This window comes from Notamacropus eugenii, chromosome 3 (assembly GCF_028372415.1).
Source record: "Notamacropus eugenii isolate mMacEug1 chromosome 3, mMacEug1.pri_v2, whole genome shotgun sequence".
Lineage (NCBI taxonomy): Eukaryota > Metazoa > Chordata > Mammalia > Diprotodontia > Macropodidae > Notamacropus > Notamacropus eugenii.
In genome coordinates, this window is record NC_092874.1 from 166,059,607 (window position 1) to 166,083,010 (window position 23,404).

The 23,404-nt window shown below is 38.8% G+C and overlaps 1 protein-coding gene across 1 annotated transcript in view; it reads left to right on the forward strand.

Moving 5' to 3' along the window:
• The window catches only part of GRM3 (glutamate metabotropic receptor 3), a 281,695-nt gene extending 262,808 nt beyond the window's left edge, over nucleotides 1-18,887 (forward strand). Inside the window, exon 6 of the mRNA XM_072653230.1 lies at nucleotides 18,324-18,887. Within this exon, the coding sequence (XP_072509331.1) occupies nucleotides 18,324-18,397 (74 nt within the window). The 3' untranslated portion in view covers nucleotides 18,398-18,887. The remainder of the gene's footprint in view (nucleotides 1-18,323) is intronic.
• The last annotated feature ends 4,517 nt before the right edge of the window (nucleotides 18,888-23,404 follow it).

A 23,404-nucleotide genomic window follows, 5' to 3' on the forward strand; every position in this document is an offset into this window, starting at 1 on the left:
CAGGGAATAAGCATTTATTAATTTATTTATAAAACAGGCACTGTGCTAAGCATTTCACAAATATTATCATCCTATTGATTACCTCCAATTTATAGTTGAGAAAACTGTGGCAGATTGAAGTTGAATGACTTGTTCAAGGTCACAAATTTAACTCTGGTCTTGATTCGAGGCCCAGAGCTCTATCCACTATCCAACCTATCTGTCTTGTTTCTTTGAGTTTGAAGGGGTCTGAGAGGTGAATTTTGGGGCTGGAAAGGACTTCAAAGGCCATCTAGTTCAACCCCTTCAAAGTACAGATGAGGGAGACCCAAAGAGGTGAAAGAACTTGGCCAAGATCATACTACCAAGGAGTGGCAGAGCTAGCCTATGAACCTGAATCTTCTGACTCCAGAATCAAATTCTACTTTGCTATCTCAAAAACTATTGATCAGACTATATTAAGAAGCAATCTAGTAGCATGAAAAGAGCACTGGACTGAGTAATGGGCATCTAGGTGGCATAGTGGATAGAGTGCTGGGCCTATAGTTAGAAAGGATCTTCTTTCTGAGTTCAAATCTGGCCTCAGCCACTTACTACCTGTGTCTTGCAAGCTCATTTTACAAATGAGAAAACTGAAGCAAAGAGGGTTAATGACTTGCCCGTGGTCACACAGCCAGTAGCTATCAGTGTTAGAACTTGAAACCAGATGATTATGACTCTGAGGTCAGCTCCCTCATTTTTAATGAGTTCTTAGAAATTATTATCATGGAGACAAGTTCTAGTCTTTTTCTTCCTCTTCCCAGGACATGGATTATGGGAAAAGTCAAGATTTCTCAGGCTCTTTGTTAAGTCTACTGATAGCTCAGAGCAGCAACGTGCCAACTTCACAAAGCAGAGCAGGCAAAATTTCATCATATGTCACCACTAATCATATGGTTCCCTCCACTCCTCTTGACAAAAGCAAAATAAGAAATTGTATAGAACTTTGAAGTGGAAGCAAATTTCAAAATCATCTACTCCAAGCCCCTTATGCAAAGACAGGCTGATAAAGTTTAACAACCAGTGAGGGGCAGATAGGGTGTGGTTGTAGAATAATGCCCACAGCATACTTTTGAGTTTTATCTACATTATTAACATTTTCTCCCTCACTTTCTTCAGTCTAGACAAGCAACAAAACAAATGAATCAAACCATTATTTATAGCACTTGCCAATTTCCAAGGTGTAAATGCTCACGTTAACAATCAGCTCTTGTGAGTTGGTCTGAACCAGTTCAAGACAGTGCTAGTACACCCATCTTACAGATGAGGAAGCCAAAGCCCAGAGAGATGAAACAATTTGTCCAGGGTCACACAGGCCACAGCATTACCCTCAAAGAGCACCAGATGCTTAATTTCTCTAGGGAATAATTCAACCCTGGTTCAGTAACCAAATGCTGATGCAAACACAGAAATGAAATTCAGGATCTGTGTCCTCAAATTGGAGACAGCCTGAACTCAGAGTCAAAAGACCTGCCACAGAAAAAAGAAGAAAAATTGTTTTGTAAAACCTTTTTCTTCAAAGCTCATTTAACCTCATATGCTTAATTCCTAGAAGCATCATATTTAGATGGACAAATCTTAAAGGCATTTAGTACTTAAAGTCAGGTAAAATCCACAGAAGCTTTGATCTAAATTGATCCTAGCCAGTAGTCTGGCCTTTCCTGGCCTTCTGAATTTTCTGCCTCAACTCAGTTACAATATTCATCACAAAGAATATTCTGTCAATGTAAGCACTCATGTCTGAGAACACTGAGAGAAATTCAGAGAACACACAGTTGGCAATAAAAAAAATAAACCAACAAGCCCTTCCCTTTCAGTTCTGTGTTGAACAGCCTCTTGTTCAGTCAGCGTGGGGACAGCTTTCTATCCATCACAAACAGCTCACGCCAAGATGTTCACCAGCAAAGATCATTTCTGTCTGGAGAGCCTGACTGTTCACATGATCAAGATGCGCTCAGAGCAGTCTTGATCTCCTGGCATGAATACTACACAAGGAAACTCAATCAATCAGATCTGATGATGATAAATGAGGTGATATGTGTAAGCAGTACCTGTCTAAAATTTTAAATCAAAGGAACTATAGCCCTTTCCAAATGCACTTTTGTGTCCTTCTTAAAGAAATGCACCATTTTCTTGAATTAACAAAGTTTTAGGTTGCATTACCACCTCTTTCTTTCTTGTCCCTAATAAATCAGAATTCAAATTCATTAGTAATGAAATATGACTAAACCAGGGTGCTTAGTGTTGTATGTGAGAGAGGCATAGATTTGTTTATAGATGCATGCTCATATCTTCTAATGTTATTTAATAAATTCCTTTATGAATATAGGAAATATAGTGTAATGATAGGGGAAAATGTGTTTACAGAAAAATGGGTAGGCACAATATAGTCAAAGTAATATTAAGTTGAGAATCAGAGGAGTTAAATTTAATTGTACCTCTACTCCTTGCTACCTGTATGACCTTGGGCAAATCCTTTAACCTTTCAAAATAATTTTCACTTCAGTTTTCCCATCTGTATAATAAGAGGGTTAAGCTAGATGTTGCTTCTAACAGTAAATCATATGACCTGTGATCTGTTGCCTAGGCAGATGTATGTTACCCAATAGAATAATACATATTTAGATCATATACAGAACCTCTAATCTAAGCACCAGAAAATCTGCTTAGCACCCTGGAGAAAACAGGTAACAATAAAAATTAAAATGAACATACTCAGTTTCTCTTCTCTTCTCTCTCTCTCTCTCTCTCTCTCTCTCTCTCTCTCTCTCTCTCTCTCTCTCTCTCTCTCTCTCTCTCTCTGTCCTTCCTTTTCTGTTTTTATTTAGAGTTGCTTTTCATGAGATTCTGTGAGGAAACTCTGAGGGAATTTCCTATAGACAGATTTATAGGGGGAACCAGGCAGTGGGTGGATGTTAGAGCCACCATGAACAAGCTAAACCAGGCTTAATTGTAGGCAGATTAGGTAACCACCAATACAGTATGACTTCAGAGGCCAAGGGAAGATCCTATCAGCCCAGAAAGATACAACCCATACCAAGTAAGTGATGCCTGACATTTCAAGTTTAGAACCCAATTCACTTAGCTTAAGGTGTTGACCTCTCTTTAAATATCACTGTCCTTATGAATGGCAACATTTCAAGGTTTCCATCATTTATAGCGGATAGGAACTGGATCTGTTATTCCATTAGTAGAAAGAACTCCCAAGGGAAGAAACACCCTCTTGATTTAGAGAGGTACTGAGAAGGTAAATGACTTCACTAGGGCTGCATAGCCACTTATATGTCAGAGGAAGGGCTTAAACCCAGGTCTTCCTAATGCTGAGACTGGCTCACTATCCAACATTACCTTTCATCCATCATTTATACCTTACTATAAATGAGTTTCATCACTTTTCCTGGAAGCATATTTTGATAGAAGAGGGATATAACAAGTAGATTCTGGAATTCCAAAGAGCACAGAGGGAGAATAATGGGCAGCAGATTGAGAGGATGAGGTTAAATAAATTTCACCTATTTTATTCATCCATTCATGCAATAAATCATCAAAACCTACTAAGAGGAGGTAGTGGGACTCCACAACCTTACCTAGGGTTGACTCTTTGAATTAATCTAACTGTGAGGCCAATGTAAGTAAGAGTCAGAGTGGGAAGGAATAGCAGAAAGGTAGAAGGCAGACTTGATAAATGCAAGGATGGTCAAGGTCTGTTTTAATGCCTACTTCCATGATAATTCCTAATAGTTAAAGTGATGAACTCAGAAGAAGAAAGTCCTGGGTTCAAATTTTACCTCAGGCATTTGCTAGCATGATCCTTGGAAAGTCACTTAACTTCTCAGCCTCAGTTTCCTTGTCTATAAAGACAACAAAAACTCTAGCACTTCCCCCATGAGGTTGTTACAAATAAGATAATGTTTGTAGAGTGCTTGCACAACTTAAAGTGCTTAAGGTGAGGTATCATTAGTATTATTATTTACAAAAACATACGCTACAAGTGGAAAGAAAATTTATTATTAAACCAGCACATAACCTAGACAGAATATCTACTATGTCACTTTCTTCATTTTCCATAGATATCCATCCATGTATATGGTCAAGGGTGGATACCATTATTTTAGAAGGATCATTTTAAGATCACTTTCATTGAGAGAAGGTATGATGTCATGGATAGAGAGCTAACACATTCTAGCCATATGACTCTATGAAAATTACCTAGTCTATTAGGGAAAAAAATTTCTAATATTGTAAGAGAAGGTACTGACATGAATTGATTTAATACTCATCTGGGGGTTCCCTACCTCAGTGAAATCACAAGCCCAATTTCTACTCCTTTATCAGAATCACACGTAGTCATTGCCCACTTGAAAGCACTTTAGAATTTGTACCCCCATATCTCCAGCTTGAGTCACAGCAGCGTGGAACCATTACTTTACTCATAAAGGAAGCATGTACTGGGGAGAAGTCGACCTTCTGTTTCTTATTGCAGAGTGAACCTCCTATAATCCTTCTCTGGGGAATCTGTGACATCTCCAGTAGGAGTCTCGCACTAGAATTGGGCCACCGGGTTCATCGCTTATCCAGGTTACATCTATTAATCTCTACAGAAACTCCCAGGGCAGGCCCGAGGATCCCTTTCTGTTGGCATAATCAAAGGGATAAGTGAGATAACAGGCTGGATGACCCAGCAGGAGAAAGGGGGATCCAAGCAGTTGGTGGATGTCAGAGCTACCATGAACAAGGCATTGAAAATAGCTAAGCAAGCAGACATCCTGGGGGAAAAAATATTAAGGGTCATCAGGAGCAAGGGAATGGAAAAATGTGACAGACAGAGGCAAGCTGGAGTGTCTGCTCTGTTAAAATATTTGTGTTTTATTCCAAGTCTGATGTATTACCCAGTTACATAATGCAATGACTCTGGGGATTTGAGCTCAGCGCCATTAAATTGACAGATAGACTTGGCATCTGAAAAATCTATTAAATGAATACATTTAGCATTGATCGAAAGCACAGGTTATCAGTACAAATAGGGTCTTTTATTTCAAAGCCAATGCAGCCTGGTAAACTAGGGAGCTGTTCTTATGCTCTGCATTAGGGAGACAGAAAGAAGCTGATTGCATAGTGTGGGGATAAAGCATCGATCTAGCGCACTGAATTTGTGAGACTAAATATGCTTTTTAATTGATGTGAATTGGCCTAAGTAATCAGTGATGGAGCTGATTAGGTCATTTGCAGTTAGCTACAGTTTTCTCATTGAATGTAAAAAATGACTGTGTATTCGCTGCCTTTCAACCCAAGCACCAGCACCTCTACTCCTCAGAAAGCTAGTTCCCTATGCTTTTTTCTTGGCATAATGAATGATTATAGAAATCTGCACAAAAGCCTTTGAGAAAATGGACTAAACTTACACTGTTGAAGGCCTCATGGACTTTTTATGAGAATAATAGCAAAAACTCATTACATACAAAAAAAGTAAGAGCTCTTAGATCTTTCACACATTTTACAACCTCAGGGAGTAACAGATGTCCTAAATATGGGCAGCACCAGTAACCTATGAAGGGAAAAGAAAGTGAGGCAGTAAACTCACAGTTTAACTTTTTTATTATTTTTAGTTTTGACTGGATCTCCCTCTCTTGACCAGGATAAAAACATTAGAATTTCAATTTGTACCCCACCTCACTCCAGCCTAAGTTACAACAGTATAAAATTGTTACTTTATTCATGAAGATTTACTACCCCTAACCCATGAGTAGTCATAGGCACACTCCCACTCTGATTGCCACAGGAACTTTGACCTAATTCCTTTTCATAACCTAGGCCAGTTTGTCCATCCTTGGGCTGCCCAATGCCCCCCCCCCCCACTCCAAGGAGCTTACTGCATCAATACCAAATTTAGTGCAGACACCCTCTTGGCTTTACCCTGATAGCAGCTCAAAACTCTGAAGCTCAAGAGATCTGCCACCCTCAACCTTCCTAGGAGCAGGGATTATTGATGTGTACCTCACAATTAAATTCCACAAACGTTTATTGAATACATGCAGTCCAAGGTGTCCCAGAAGTCTTAGTGCAATTTTAAGCTTTAATAGTTTAATAATATCTTTAATAAATAGCTTTAAATTTCACCACAACTTTTGGGACACCCTGTATATAAGCCATTGTACTAGATTCTGGGGATACAAAGTGACAAAAATGATAGACACTGTCCTCAAGGACTATCAGGAAGAATATAATGTATAAATGAACAAAGATAATACAGGGTAGAAGGTGATCAGAGCAAAGGAGAGGTCCAGACAAAGAGCTACAGGTAATTTTGAGGGAGGAGAGAAGACTTTCAGTGAGGGATTATTAGGAAAGCTTCATGGAGGATATAGTAACTAAGCTGGGCCTTGAAAGCAGAAGAGGATTTTAATAGGCAAAGGGTGACCAGTCATGGGGAACATGATTGCTTGAATGTATGGAAGTCAGATCAGGGACAGCTAATAGTAAAGGTTAGATGGATACTAGGATATACGAAGGGAAGTAAATGTGAAATAAGTCTGGCAAGGCTCTTCAATTCCAGATAAAGGAAGCTTAAACAATACAGTTACTGAAAGTTTATGAGGAAGGGAGTAGTGTAATTCAACCTAGGTGTTAGGAAGATTCACTGGAAACTGGATGAAGGATTGATTAGGGAGGGATGAGACTGGAAGCAGGGAGGCCAATAACAGAAGTGATGCAAACTTGAGGCAATCTATTTTGCTTGACTATGCATGTTTGCAGCAAAGATTTTGTTTTTCTTGTCTTCTCAATTAAAAGGAGGGGAGAGACACAAAGAAAAGAATATGCACCTGAAAATAAAATAAATTTTAAGAGGTGATCCAAGTCTGAAGTACAGTGATAGTTAACAGTGGAAAGAAGGACTTCAATTCAAGAGATATTCTGAAGGCAGACCTGGTAACTAAATGTATATGGAGGATGAGGAGCACGGAGCATGACCCTGCAACTTCAAGCATGGGTAACTAGGAGGAAAGGGTACTCATTAACAGACTTCCACCAATGTATATCATAACCTTTCCATAACAGTGATAATAATCATAGTAATTATTTCTTTATAAAACGTGTCATGTCATTGATATAGGAATTTCCTGTTGGGGAACTTCCTCGGTCTTACAGGTTTGCCTGGGGGCATTGAGAATTTAAGTAGCTTTCCCAAGGCCACACAATGAATGTATGTTAGAGATAGAACTTTTACCCTTATCTTCAATAAATAAACATTCATTAAGCACCTAGTATATGCCAGGTATTATGCTCAGTGCTGGAGATACGAAGTAAATTTCACACAGGACAATTTGAAAATAATTAATAGATGGAAGGCTCTAGAATTAAGAGGGTTGGGAAAGACTTCCAGTTAAAGATGGAATTTTAGTTGGGATTTAGTTTGAAGGACTAAACCATGGAAGGCAGAAGGCAGAATTGATGAGGTAGAACATTCCAGGCATGGGGGATAGCCAGGGGAAATGCCCAGAACGAGCATTTTTTGTGGAACATCCAGGAAGCGACTGGATTGAAGAGGATATGATAAGTTGTAAGACCACCAGAAAGGAAGGAAAGGCCTAGGTTATGAAGGGCTTTGTATGCCAAACAGAGCATTTTGTGTTTGATCCTGGAGACAATAGGAAGCCACTGAAGTTTACTGAATAGGGGAGTGATATGGTTACAACTGCATTTTAGGAAAATCACTTGAAGCTAGAGGGTCAACTGGAGTAGAGAGAGACTTGAGGCAAACAGACTCACCAACAGGCCATTACAACAATCTAGGCATGAGGTGATGAGAGCCTGCATCAAAGCAGTGGCAGTATCAAAGGGGAGAAGGGGTCATATATGAGAGATCTTGCAGAGGTGAAATCAATCGGCCTTGCCAACAGCTTGACAGTTGGGGTGAAAGATAGTGAGGAATCAAGGATAACTGCAAGGTGGTGATCCTGATGGGCTGGGAGTGTGGTGTTGCCCTCTACAGTAATGGAAAAGGTAGGAGGGAGGAGGGTTTAAGAAAAAGATAGGGATTTCTGTTTTGGACTGTTTAGTTTAAATTGTTTACTAGGCATCCAGTCTGAGATGTCTAAAAAAACTGGGGATGTGAGATGGGAGGTCAGAAGGAGTAGACTTGAGAGTCATCAGGATAGAAATGGTAATCAAATCTATGGAAGCTGATAAGATTGCAAAGGGAAATATTGTAGAGGGAGAAAAAAAAGAGGGTCCAGGACAGAACCCTGAAGGACATCTACAATTATGGGGTGTGATCTGAATGAGGATCCAGCACAGGAGAATGAAAAGACAGGTACAAGGAAAACCAGGAGAGAGGAGAGGGTGGTGTCCCAAAAAACCTAGAGAGAAGAGAGTATCAAGGAGATGAGAGTGATCAGTAGAGTCGAAGGCAACAGAGAAATCATAGAGAATGGGGACTGGAAAAAGTTCATTTGATTTGCCCATTAGCAAATCATTGGTAATGTTGGAGAGAGCAGTTTCAGGGGAATGGTAAATCCAGAAGTCAGATTCTAAGGATTAAGAAGATTAAGGAAGGAGTGAGAGGTGAGAAATGAGAGGCATCTTTTATAGATGGTCTTTTTAATGAGGTTAGCTACAAAGGGCAGAAGAGATACAGAATAATAGTTAGCAGTAATGGAAGGATATAATGAGGATTTTTTTTGAGGCTTGGGGAGTTATGGGCATGTTTGTGGAAAGGAGGGAATGATCCAGTAGACAAAGTGATACAGTTGGGAATGATAGAAAGGGTAATCTGTTAGAGTAGAAAGGATGGAATGGGATCACTTGAACTGGTAGAAGCTTAGCCCTGGAAAGGAGTACAGCCCCTTCATCATATGAGGTGTGGGTAAAGGAGAAAATAGTGGCAAAAGGCATCTGAGTGATAGATGAGGAAGAAGGAGTTCATGGTGAATCACCTCAGTTTTTTTTTCTATAAAATTGCCTAGCAGTAGTGAGAACCCAGTTGAGGTTATATACTATAAATCTGTAGTGGGCCCAATCAAAATTGTTGCATGTAGGAAGAAAGGTGGTAATTGGTGGGAGTGATCAAAGACTAAAGATTGATCTAGCATAATTGGTTGTATGATAAAGGGTATAGGGAGACAAGAACAGTGTACAGTTGAATTGATTCACCAAGAGGTCAAAATAGGGGAAAGAGGAGAAAGTGATTAAAGCAGGAGAGATGGCCTGGGAGAAAACTGAAAAGTCAAGGAACCGGAGAGAATGATGTGAACAAAGGGTAGGGTTTAATACAGGAAGACAGGAAAAAGTGAAAAGCTGACCAGTTATGAGCAGATAAGGATTTTAGGAATTCTTGAACATGGAGGTAATGTATTTATGGTTGATGGCAAGATCAGCAGTATAACCATCTTTGTTTGTGGCTAAGATTAGGTGAAGGAGTAGCTCATGGCAAACGAGTAGGTTGAGGAATTGAGTGCTCAGAGAGTTTGGGAGAGAATCAATATGTGTCCTGATGTCTCCTAGCGTGAGGGCAGGAGTTGGAGAGGACAGAAAAATCACGAGCCATATACCAAACTCATTGAGGAAGGAAGGAGAGTAACCTGGAAGTCTATAGACAACAACTACCAGGATTTTCATCGCATGGGTGGTGGTGTTTGTCTGTAATTCTTGAAGAGGACCAATGACAACTGAAGGATGATGTCTTGACCTGAAGGTGAATTGGATTTAAGTGAGGCAGGTCTATGCAAAGTCATCATCCTCACTCTCTCCTCCAGAGTCATAGGAGTCAACAGGCAAGACATAGGTCAAGATGACAGTATAGAATATAGATATGAATAGCATGAAGCTCAAAGAAAAAGAGGTTACTGAGTGATGGAGGTAGGGGGAGAATCTGCAAGGGGCAATGGCAGAGATCAAAGAGTATTCCAATTCCATCCTTGGACAGTGAGAATAAGTGAAAGTACTGCTAGTACTGGGAGGTCTAAGAAGGCTGTGTCATCTAGGGGGAGCCAGATAAGTTTCTCCTGACTCTGAGGTCAACTTTCTGTCCACTACTCTATGCTCTCTCCATAATAATAATAATACCTATCATTTTCAAAGCACTTTAAGGTTTGCCTAGTGCTTTGCATATTGTATAATACCTCATTTGATCCTATGAGATCAGGGGTGCTACTATCATGATTATTAATACTACTCCCCCCCACCTTGCATAGAAGAGGAAATTGAGTCTAAGAAAAGGTAAGCGACTTGCTTAAGGTTAGGCAGGGTTTGAACACAGTACTTTCCCTATAATCCATTCTCCATCCTCTATGCCATGTTGTCTTAGTAGGCCATCTTTATGAGTTGCAAAGTGGCAAAAAAATAGAAAGAGGAATTATTAGTTGGCAGACAACCTCTTGATGATGAACTTTTCTGAATTTAACTAAATTGGTCACTGAGTGAAAGACATGCCCCTTCCTTGGGCTCTTGGGAAAAACCTATCCAGTTCGGTAGGAAGAATCTGAGCTTCTCCTCTTGAGTATCCAGTACTACTTTTATACCATAATGAGGCACTGCAGTAAGACTTTAATGGCTCAGGAAATTCATACCATTGATAAAACAATAATTTCCTCTACTGCACACAGCAAAATATAGAACAGTAGTAATATTTTTTTCTGATAATAAAAGAAAAGAAATTGCAAAACCATACAGCAGAGCGATGCTAAAATGAAAGATTTAATCACATAAGAGTTTAAGGCTCCCCTGACTCCATTATGAAATGCTTGAAAAACATAAGCTGCAGCAACAGCCTCATGGGGTTAGTGGTTATTGTAATTGCTATTGCTCTACTAATAATACCTTGACTTTAGAGAGTTTCTTCTAAAGCTTCTAGTCATTTTACAGAGGGTGCCCCTTTGAATGGCTAGGGAGGTAGATAGAGATATTCTAATGATTGCACTGGACATTTGCTGTAGTGCTGCCCAGGAGATCATTATTACAGATGTCAGGAGCTAAGGGTCATGACTAGGGCTTTATGATCCAAATGATTCTTACACCACTCACACCCCCTCCAAATCTACCCTTTCAAACAAAGTTAAAACAAAGGTCGTTATGAGGCCAAAGGGTAGTCTGTACATGACAAGGCTCATGGTATTACTGATCACATAAAGTAGATTTCTAGCATATTTCTACTCTAGATATGGAATAATTTAGGCATAGAAATATTCATGGACTGATTTAAGAACTCATAGTAGGTTTTTGTAATTCCTAAACCAATTTGCTTTCACATAACATTTTTCAGATTGTAAAAAGTCATTCAATTCACTTCAATACCATCTTAAGATATTTCTCAAGCTACTGAAGTATACAAGGAATAGTGTTTAGAGTTGAGATGATGAAAAGGTCAATATAATACAGGTCCTTCTCCTCAATGAACTTACAATCTAGTAGAAGAAATAGGACCTTCACAAGTATATACATATGATTTAAATTAATGTGTGAATTTAAGAGTTACAAAATGTTATGAAAATTCATGGAAGAGAATTTCATGAAACTGTTGGCATTTGATCTAGTTTTGAAGAATCGGTAGGATTTTAACTAGCAAAGAAGTTAGGGGTTGGAATTTCAGGCAGGTAGAATATTGGGTAGTTCAATTTAGCTAGAACTCAAAGTAAATGAAGGTAAAGGTGAGGCAGGCAGATGGTGAGATTTGAAATTGAAGCATGATCTAATATTTGAGTTAAAAAAATTTTTAGTCATATCCAATTCTTTCTGACCCCATTTGAGGTTTTGTTGGCAAAGATACTGGAGTGGTTTGCCATTTCCTTCTCTAGCTCATTTATATAAATGAGGAAACTGAAGCAAACAGGGGTAAGTGACTTGCCCAGAGTCACACAGCTAGCAAGGATCTGAGGTTGAATTTGAACTCACAAAAATGAGTCTTCCTGACTCCAGACCTAACACTCTATCTACTGTGCCACCTAGCTGCCTTGATCTAATGTCTAGGACCAGCCAATCGATATACTGAGCCAAGTAGACTAACTTGTATACATTGAGTCACATTAATCCTAGTTTGGGAGTTCCATAGGTGAATTGTTTAACTTACCAGAAGACTAGAGCATAAATTCAGGAAGACACAAGTCTCAAGTTTGTTGTGGAGGTTAATGATCCAGATTGGGAAAAGCAGGTTATTGATGGCAGGCAGAGGATGGGTTGTGTAGTTGGATAGTAGAATGAGAAACAAAGCTGAGGCATCCAAGAAAAAAGCTAACAACAAAATCCATGGCCTGACAAAATGATATTCACAAATACTCCAAGTATAGGTAAGAACCAAAGTAAATTAGAGATCCTAAGGCAAAGAGGTAAATCTGACCACATAGGTATCACAGAGATAAGACCCATGAGTGGCATTAGACTCTAGAAATGTATCATTTATTACACAAGAAAAGAAAAATAAGGGCGGGGGTGTGGAGGAAGGACAGAATAGTATTGTATGTTAGGATGACATACTTAGGTGAGGAAATCCAGAATGGGAGGTGGGAAACATAATAGAGAATGTTACTGGGGAAAAACAATAAAAGCAGAGACAGAAACAGAAAAAATAAATTAGTTTCAGAAATAAATCATAGCTCTAGAAAGGAGGCATGATATAGTATTGACCGGAGACTTCAATTATCTAGACATCTACTCAAGCTCTCTTTCTTTCTGTCAAAAGCAGAGCAACTAATAACCTCTTGGTTTAATGATAAATTCATGTTCTTTCCTTTCCTCCATTTGGTAAGAAGGGAATACGCTTCTGGGTCTGATACTCACTAACTAGGAGGAACTAACAGCTGGAATGGAAATGATAGGAATCTAAGGAAGAGGTAATCTCCTCTTCTTATGAATTTGTGCCAGAGAAGAAGAGGAAAGCTGGGCCTAATATGACATGAACACTAAATTGTGAGAGAGAAGATTTCAAAGGGTGTGGAGAAAGTCTAGGTAGGATCCTACGGACAGAAATTCTATAGAAGTAAGCCTGGGGAGGAATGGGGGAGGATTTCACAAATGAAATTCTAAAGATATAAAAAATTCTAATGACAAGGGAAAGAGGAAATTGACTCAAGAGACTGGTGGGTACTGGGTCCTTATCCATCAATATAGGGGTTTTTTTGTTTAGGGTTGTTTTGGGTTTTGTTTTTTTTTAAACAACCTGGTTAGATGTAAACAAAGGCAGATAACAGAGTATGAGTAAAAGCATGGTACATCCTGTAAGTTTCAAGATGGTTACTGCTCACAATCTACTGAAGCTGAATGTGTGTTTGCCCTTCATTGCCGAAGAAGACCATGCCATCAGAGAAATAATGACATGACTTGCACTTGACTTTGTTTTGAGTGAGGGAAGGCTGTGCAGGTCACCAGCCTCACTTCTCCTCCAAAGCCATTTAAATCCAGTGACCAGATATTCATCAGGATGACTGGAGATGACCCAGGATGAGACAGTTGGGGTTAAGTGACTTGCCCAAGGTCACATAGCTAGTGAGTGTTAAGTGTCTGAGGTGAGATTTGAACTCAGGTCCTCCTGCACTGGTGCTCAATCCACTGCACCACCTAGATGCCCCACTGAGGATAGACAGGAATGATAAAGAAAATAAAAGGAAGTCAGATTGGTTGGCTATGTTGAGGAAAAGAAGAATGTCAGAGAAGAAACAGGACTGCTCTTCTGCTTGGGTGGGAAGATGATAATCAGTAGTACAGGGCAGGCTGAGTTATAAAATCCTTCCTTTGCTTCTGCTTATGCTGTCTTTGAACAGGAAAGAACAAAAATGGTTAATACGCATTTGAAACACAAGATAAATCTGAGACAAGCAGTTTGTTGATGAGTTCAAGTTACTAGGTCCCAGAGTACTCAAAGAAAGAGCACATCTTTGAAAGAGAATGTGGAATGTCTGGCGTACACAAGGACTGGAGAACATAAAAAACCCACTTTAGTTTAAAAAAAGAAAGCTAATTGAGACTAATAAGTGAAGCTTGAGGTTGATTCCTGGCAAAATTTCAGAGCATATCATTTAAAATGAAGTCTAGTGGATATCTAAGAAAGAATGTAATGATGTCATCAAGAAGAATTTTTGCCAAACAAGCCTCATTTTCTTTTTCAATCAAGTTATTAGAGTGGTAGATCTAAAAATGTTGTAAATAATGCTTAGCTAGATTTTAATAAAAATACTGGTGGAATTTCTTGTATTATTCTTGTGGACAAGATAGAGAAAAGTGTAAGACAGCAGTACAGTTGGGTAGATAGGAAATTAATTGAATGCTTGGATCTAAAGAGTTATAATTCAGTGGTTAAGATCAGCTTGGAAAGAGATTTATAGTAGAGTGCCCTAGGGATATGTACTGTGTCCTTTGATGACTGCATAAAGTCACAGATGTCAGACTTGTCAAATTTGAAGATTATGAAAACCTAAGAGAGATAACTAGCAAGCTGGCTAACTGTCAACATGCAAAAATATCTTGCTAGAATGGAATATCCTGAATCTTCAGAGGGATGAATATAATGTTTTACACTTGAAAAAAGTCAACATTTTACCCTAATAGTAGATTTGTTATTAGACAGCAGTTCTGCTTGTAAATAGGGATTGTTTCACTCTTTGTGCTTGGATCCCCAGCACCTAACAATTAATAAATGGTTTTTTGGCTGACTGATTGAAAAGGATCTAGAGGGTTTTAGTGGACCACAATCTCAAAGTGAATCAATAGAACAAAATAGTAGTCAAAAAAAGCTAATGCAATCATCACAGGCTGAATTAATAGAGGCACAGCATTCAGAAAAAGGAGGTGAACAACAAACAGTGTTCTACTCTTACCTTGCCACATTATTTCTGTAATAGTGGGTATATCTAGGTACTGATTCATGCAAAAAATTAATTCCTTGAAGTAGTCAAATGTATTCAAATTCTTGCTATTCAAAGTTATAATTATGTAAAATATGATAATTGGTTCTAGCCCAATGGAAATATGTAGGGCAAATTCAAATAATGTGACCACATCAGAAGATTCATTATTTTCACTAATTGAGACCTAACTGTGTACATCTGGGTATCAGATTTTAGGAAGGACATTCATGACATGGAGAGCATCTCAAAGATGATGGATAGGATCGTGAATGTCTTCATCATGCTACATAAATTGAAGGTGGGAAAACTAGGTGGAACAATGGATAGAGTTCCAGACCTAAAGTCAGAAAGACTCATCTTCATGAGTTCAAATCTGTCCTCAGAAACTTACTTGCTATATGACCCTGGGCAACTCATTTACTTCAGTTTGCTTCAGTTTCTTCATCTAAAAATGAGCTGGAGAAGGAAATACCAAACCATTCAAGTACCTTTGCAAAAAAAAAAAAAAAAAAAAGCAAAACCCAAATAGAGTCATAGAGTCAGGCACAACTGAAAAATGATTAAACATCAACAACAACAAAAATGAATGAAACTAGATATAGTCAACTTGAAGAAAAGAAGATATAGGGCTAGATAATTACTGTCTTCAAGTATTTTAGGGATGTCTTTTGGATAACAGATTTGATTTTGAAGAAAGGCAGATTTTTACTTAGTCTAAGGAAAAATTCCAAAGACTAGAGCTATCCAAATAATAGAACGGGTGCCTTAGGAGGCAATGGGTTTCCCCTCAATAGAAAATCTTACAGCAAAGAATGGGAAAGCCTCCTGTTGCGTATGTTGCCTAGCAGTGGTGCCGAACTCAAATAGAAAAGGGGACCATTAATCTATACATAAGGATCCCTGTGCATCGCAGATTGACTTCATTTTAAAATGTTCTATTATCTATGTTTTATTGTATTTTTATTTGGCTAAATGCTTTCCAATTCTATTTTAATCTATTTCTGGCCCTATTGAGAAACATTGTGGGCCACATGCAGGCTGCGTATTTGATGCTTCTGTTGTAGAGCAAATAGTCTCTTTCAGGTATGCTTTGGATAATATATGGTTGAAGTACTTTCAAAGTCTGTAAGCAGCTGACAGTAGGAATCTCGTCTAAAATCTTAATCTTCTGGAACATTAATACCTAGTTGAAGATTGAACTGGACTACAACTCCAGTCTTCTGCTTCTTCATCCATTATTGTGTTTCACATACAGTAGGCTCTTTATTTATTCAATAAGCCTTTATCAATGAACAGATAAATGCCTCAGTCCCTAAAATCCCACCATTAATCATTCCTTTAAATGAAAATGAATGTCCCTTTAAAATGCAAATAGGTTACCTTGATCAGGTTTACACATTAAATTCTTAGCAGCTTGATAGTTTATCAGGTTAATTTGCTAAACTCAGGGATCTGGAGAAATAAAAAGCCAAGAACAGGTAAGTGAGTTGAGGGAGGTTCACAATGCAGAAACCCTACCCTGAAAAGGTGGGGTTTGGAGACATTGTATTAAAGTGGGGTCACATCCAAATCTTTAGGATCCCATTTGGGGTTTTCTTGCCAAAGATACTGGAGTGATTTGCCATTTCCTTCTCCAGTTCATTTTACAGATGAGAAAACTGTGGCAAACAGGGTTAAGTGACTCGTCCAGGGTCACACAGGTAATGTCTCAAGCCTGATTTGAACTCATGAAGTTGTCTTCCTGACTTCTGCAAAGCACTCTAGGCACTCTGCGACCTAGCTGCTCTATTAAAGTGGGGTAAAAGAAAGGATGAAAGTGAATTAAAGATCAGTAGACCTGAGTTCAAGTTTCCCACTTACTAGCTGTGTGACCGTTAGCAAATGATAACTACTTGGAACCATGTGTATAACAGGGACAATAGATAACAGTCACACAGCTGCCTCCCTCTCAGGGTTATTCCAGAAATCAGTTAATATATGTAAAACTGCTTCATAAAACATAAAACACTGTAAAATTAAGATGCATTTATTCTTAGTAATATAATACCAAGAGACAGTGTATCTTGGTGAATAGAAAGCCTGCTTCCAAGTAAGCAAGCTCTGAGTTCAAGGTTCACCCCTCCCATGTCCTGGTTGTGGGACCCTGTGTGACCTGTCCCTGGACCTCTTGGTGCTACTCTAGGCTCAGACCTGCAGAGCAGGGGCCAACCTTCTTTAGTGGAGGGAGTTTCTTCACCCAGGAGTTTTGCTATGCCGATGAAATCCTAAATCCGGTCCCTGATAACATGACCTAGATATGTCAGTTTTGTCAAAGGTACACTCTAACACAAGCCACATGGGTAGCTGCAGACTCCATGTATTGGCTTCAGCATGAAATTCTTCTAGAGCCAGGAGGAAGAGGGAAAAACACTGGATTGACCTAAGGGATTTCCAGATGAGAAAATCCCCTCTACCAGTGCAGGTCCGCCTCTGCTTTGTAGCTTATAGTCCTACAGAGTTGAGTTGCCTAGAACACTGACAGGTTATGTGACTTGCCCAGGGTCACAAAACCAGCATGTGTGGAAGGCAGAACTTAAACTCTGGGCCTGATGTCAGGAATGTCAAATCTGGCCTTAGACACTTACCAGCTGTGTGATCCTGGGAGAATCAATTAACCTCTTTTTGCCTCAGTTTCCTCACATGCAAAATGCACCTACCTTCCAGGGTTGTTGTGAACACTAAATGACAATTGTAAACTGCTTGACACAGCACTTGGCTCAGAATTAGCACTACATATAAACGTTAGCCATTATTGTTGTTGCGTTCATCCTTCGTTGCCAAAGAAGACCATGCCATCAGAGAAATGATGACATGACTTGCGCTTGACTTTGTTTTGAGTGAGGGAGGGCTGTGCAGGTTACCAGCCTCACTTCTCCTCCAGAGCCATCTGAATCCAGTGAACTGATACTCCTCAGGATGACTGGAGATGACCCAGGATGAGGCAACTGGGGTTAAGTCACTTGCCCAAGGTCACACAACTAGTGAGTGTCAAGTGTCTGAGGTGAGATTTGAACTCAGGTCCTCCTGACTCCTGCACTGGTGCTCTATCCACTGTACCACCCAGCTGCCATTATTATTAACTCTAAGACTGACTCTCTAGGCACTCACTGTACCATGCTGCCCCTCAATTTTTTTCTCTGCTTTTAAACTCCCCATACTCCTCTTCTTTCTTAATCAAGGGTAGGTGAAATAATAGGCCTACAATGTCAGAATCTGAAAGGAACCTTTTGAATGGTTTAAACTAATCCTCTATTTTCCATATGGGAAAATTGAGTCCTGGAAAGAGTAAATGATTTGTCCAATGCCACCTAAGTGTCAAAGCCAGGTCAAGACGTAGGTTTTCTAACTCCAGAGTCTAAGGCTCTGTCTTCACTACCTCAAACATAACCATTCACCTTCTAGTACTGACTCTTCCTTCCTGTTTGTATCTTCCAGCATCGGCCAGCACTTACGTCCCCACGGTGTGCAACGGGAGGGAAGTCCTCGACTCCACCACCTCATCTCTGTGATCATCGTGACTTTGCAGTTCAGTTCTCATGTGTTTAGACTGTTAGACAAACATGCACATACTGTGCAAATTCTGGATCAAACAAAACAAAGCAAAATGAAAAAAAAACCCTAGTACCTTTTTTTAGAGACAGTACAATAAATTATTTTTGAGGACTGTACAGTACCTAGTGATGTGTTAGAACTTTTTAGGCCAATTTTAGTATCCTTATAATTAACAGTTCCATAGGACATGGAAATAACCATTGTTTACATAGGCAAGCTATGATGATTAGACCAAGAAGGAGAGGGTCTACTGCAAACATGGTGGCAATATTAGGTAACCTTTTTTCCTATGAAGTTTTTTGTAGGTCCTTGTTGTAACTAATTTAGAATGCGTTTCTATGTTGTATATTAAAGTTACATTATGTGTAACAGATCGTTTTTCTCAGCACAAAAAAAGGAGATATCAGTATTAATGTAAAGATATTGACAATAAAACCTTCAAGGTTTTCCAGCATGGTGGATGTTTGTATTTTTGTTTATTTTCTTCTGGAGACTGAACCTAGAGCTCAAATCATTTTCTCCCTAGAGTGTGAGATGAATGATAAATATCTACTTTCTACTATATTCTAAATCAGAGATTCTTAAGCAAAGGAAAATGATTATATCAAAATAAAGATGTATTTTTTTTTACCATACAACTTCATAGACCCCTTGAAACCTATAGTCCCACATTAAGAACCCCAGCTCTAAATGTCACCATGTCAGGGTTTGGTAAGCAGAACCCCAGATATGTGCAGTAGCAATGTTGAGTCCATGATGGGGAATACCAGCAAGTAACACGATTAGAAGATGACAACATAGTTACCTGGTCTTCCTACAAATGCTACTCTCTTCAGAAGCTCATGCATTGCTCTGACTTACCCAGGGAAGAAGGAATCAGTCCTCCTAAAGATTTGAACATTAACCCTGTGCATCTTGACAAGCTGCACAGGCCACAGCTCCTGCTTCCCAACAGAACCTCAGTTGTGAGGCATATTGGCAAGGGTGGCATGTTCTCCCTATGGAAAATCCTCTTGCTTCCATTCTTAGCTGAAAAGCCAAGGTCCTCTGTTTCCTAGTACTGCATGGAAATCATAGTTTCAATATTCTTTGCACAGAGAATGTATCTTCAGTCCTAAGTTTTGGGTTTTTTTTTTTTTTGATTTAGGGTTTCCTTTTTCCCAACCCAGAGATTCTTCACTTGGAGTTAGTGAACATTTTTTTTTACATTTGCATCACTATATTTTGAAATCAATCAGGTTTTTTAGTATCATGTATTTCATGCATTTAAAAGTATTATTAGAAAAGATCCATAGGTTTTACCAGGCTATCAAAAGAGATGCAGGACACAAAAAAAGATTAAGAACGCCTGTCCTTGAGTCTAAGGACCCTGAGAGACAGGGAGAACATTAATCAAGAAAACCTACCAAAAATATTTTATTTTTATCCCATAGTTTCTTACTTCCTCTCTTTACCCTAAAATTTTAGATTGATTTTAATTCTACCTTTTCCATTTTCACCAATAAGATGCTGATGGCAATCCAAGGGCAGCCAGCCAGATAGTGGAACAAAGAACAGTGGAATAAGAAAATTAAATGTTACTATCTGAATAATACAATCTCCAAATAATTATGCCTGTGATAGATTTGAAACAGCTAGAGAGAAATGAACATATGTCTATGAAATCCAAGTGGGTTAGCTATAGAAGGGAACGGAACAGGTGGAAATAGCACTTGAGTATATGAAAGCTTTTATCACTGCTATCCGATTGTGTATCTTTCAAGCACTAGATGGTTGCTAAGCCATGAATTCTCAAACTCAACATGAAAAACAGGTCACTGGGGGGTGGGAGAAGTGAGAATGAATTGTGTAATGGAATCAATAGCACTTGCTGACCTAGACAAAAATATTTCTCTTGTAACTGAAAATTGGCAGTAATGCTACCTAAGCATGTGTGCTCTAAACCAGCATCAGCTCAGGAGAAAGGCAAAGAGAAGGCCAATGGAAGAGAAAATAAACACAGCCCACTTAGGAGATGTGTCACTCTAAGGAAGGCAATAAGACGGGTGATTCAGTGCCACAGCTAATGCCTCCAACAATAAAATGGATCATGGATCTTTCTAAATGAGACAGTTAAGGACTGTGGGTGGCTCTTGGAGAAGCAGTGAATTTGAGACATGTGGTTTGATCTATGCCCTGTGTGTTTTAGTGCCTGCTTTGCCAATACAATGAAAACCTCCTTGTCCTTCCTACAGCTCTCTCCTTTGCCATGAGTTTATTTTGCATTTCCATGTCATCCTCTAATGTACAATCACTAGGAATGTCTTTAAAAAGCAATCAGGGGAGGGCACGAAGAGGTCTCTTTAGAGGGAGAGTCACAGAAGTCATTTCACATAGCTGAATTCGGTGGGGTGCTTGGGTCATATTATTGTAGTTATTCATTTTCCTTATGGCTTGAACATGACATCTTTCTGGAGGCTAGCACTTTGTGACCATGTTTATCTTTGCAAAACTGCCTCAATCTACAGAGTTCAACAGGGAAAACCGGTGTAATTAATAGAGAGCATATCCCAAAGCCTAATAATATAGTTGCAATTCATTAAATATTATAAACATCTCTCAATTGGCCCACAATAAGTACAACAGTTTTGGTCTGGTTAAAACTCAGATTACATAAATGCGTGTAGATGATAGATGGATAGATAGATATGTGTATGTGTATGTATATATAAAATCTCTATATATCTATATGTGTATACATCTAATATGTACATATATCTTTAAACATAACACATACATACATATATACACATACATACACATATATTTGTACATATAATATATGTGTATGTATATGTGCATATATTATATATTTATGCAATTAATTTATATTCATATACGTATATACATACATATATATGTTCATATATATAACTCATCTAGAATATATGAATATAAATAATCAAATCTTGCTAAAATGAGATAACTCATATATAACTTGTAATCTCAGTAAGCTGCCTGAGGAACTGAGAACTTAAGTGACTCACGTAGCCACACTGCTCGTAAATGTTAGAGGCAGGATTTGAAGTCATATCTTTCTAACTCCAAGTCGAGCACACTGAGAGGGAGGGAGGGGGAAAAAGGAAAAGGGAATAAGCATTTATTAAGCACCTACTATGTGCCAGCCAATATGCAGAGCACTTTATAATTATTATCTCATTCCATCTTCACAACAACCCTGGGAAGGAGGTGCCATTATTATGACCATTTTACAGTTAAGGAATCTGAATAAACAGAGATTAAGTGATTTGCCCAGGGTCACACACCCAGTAAGTGTCTGAGGTTAAATCTGAGCTCAGGCCTTCCTGACTCCAGACCCAGTACTCTATCCATCCCACCACCTTCTTGCCTTTATATACTATTCTATTTCTCTTAGCAGAAGGAAATCAGGGGCTCCAGTAAAAATGAGGCTCAATTTTGAATATTTGCAGTTTACAGATTATAGAGAAGAAAAGAAATTTCACTGGCAGTTCAAACCTTTCTGGTGTATCTGAGACCTTCTATTTTCTTCCTGCTCTGTTTCTTCATAACCATGCCTTGTCCCAGAGCTATTTGGTAAGGAGCAAAATCAAAAGACAGAGGGCATATCAGTCAGGAAAACAAGAAAGCAACAATGTAGAAGTCTTAACAGCAAAGAAGCCAGATAGGTGGCAAATGGTGACCAGAATCTATGCATCCATGAAAAGAAAGAGAATTGAGAGAACTGATAGAGGGATTTCTATAAGATAACTTTTATCAGGCAACAATTAAGGTCAGCTACTATATGAATGAGGGCTGTGAAAGAATCAGGCAATTTAGATGGTTGAAATGAACAGGAAAGAGGAAGGAAGGAAGGAAGCAAGGAAGGAAGGAAGGAACTGGGTGATAGATGAATAAGTACCTCATCTCTAAAGAAAAGGTAGGAAAAGGTTTAGAAAAAGACCCCAAAGTCTTCCAGAGAAAAAGCTTTTCTTACAAAGCTCCCATGTCTGAACCTCTGACTGTAAATAATTATATTTAGCCATAAAAATTGACCAGTAAGTATTTATAGCACAAACAACAAACAGCTAAGGTTCTCTAGCAAGTTATGGAAGATAAGGGAATTTGAGAGTGACCTTCAAAGAATGCACTGTCTGCATTTCTGCCAATGTCAAGTTGCATATATACAAAATGCAGCCTACATGCCATACTAGAGGAGAAGGCAACAGGTTTACAGGATCAAATCCTGACTGTGTAGGGAATCAGTGTTTCTTAGAGGGAAAATCCCAAAGAGGAAGTGAGGAATCCTAACCAGTGACAGGAAGTTAGAAGAAAAATATGACAGAGAAGAATGAGAAGAAAAACCACTGAACCTTTCACCTTCCCAGAAAAGGGTGAAATTTTACTTTGAGGAGAACATACATCTGAATGCCTCCCAAAATATAAGCAAATCAGGAAAGAGGACATCCAGCAATAGTCAGAGGAAGAAGAGACAAATCCCCATGGTTGGTGACTTCTTAATAAGATATGAACAGGTTGATACCTTATAGAAGTGTCTTCCCGGGACTGTGACAGAATTTCCCAAAACTTTTCAAACCTAATGACTACTACCCACTTCCAGTAATTCATGTGTGGACAAATGACCTGCCAAAAGAGACTAAAAGACACCATTAAGGATTACGAATTTCTGGACAAGAAATCAAAGACTATTTGTGCACATGTTTATGTGTGTATGCATGTCTGTGTTGGTGTGTTTTAATCACTCCTGACCACTGAAAATTAGAACTTCAGAAGGCAGATTAAGGAATTTAAATAGTGTCTGAGAATGGAATTTGGATTTACCCCAAGGGCTTAAAATAAAAATGAAAGGGGGCTCTTGGTGAAGAATGGAGGGCATCTAAAGAGAACTAGGTAATATACAAATATGCATATATACATATATTTGTGTATATATATACATATATATA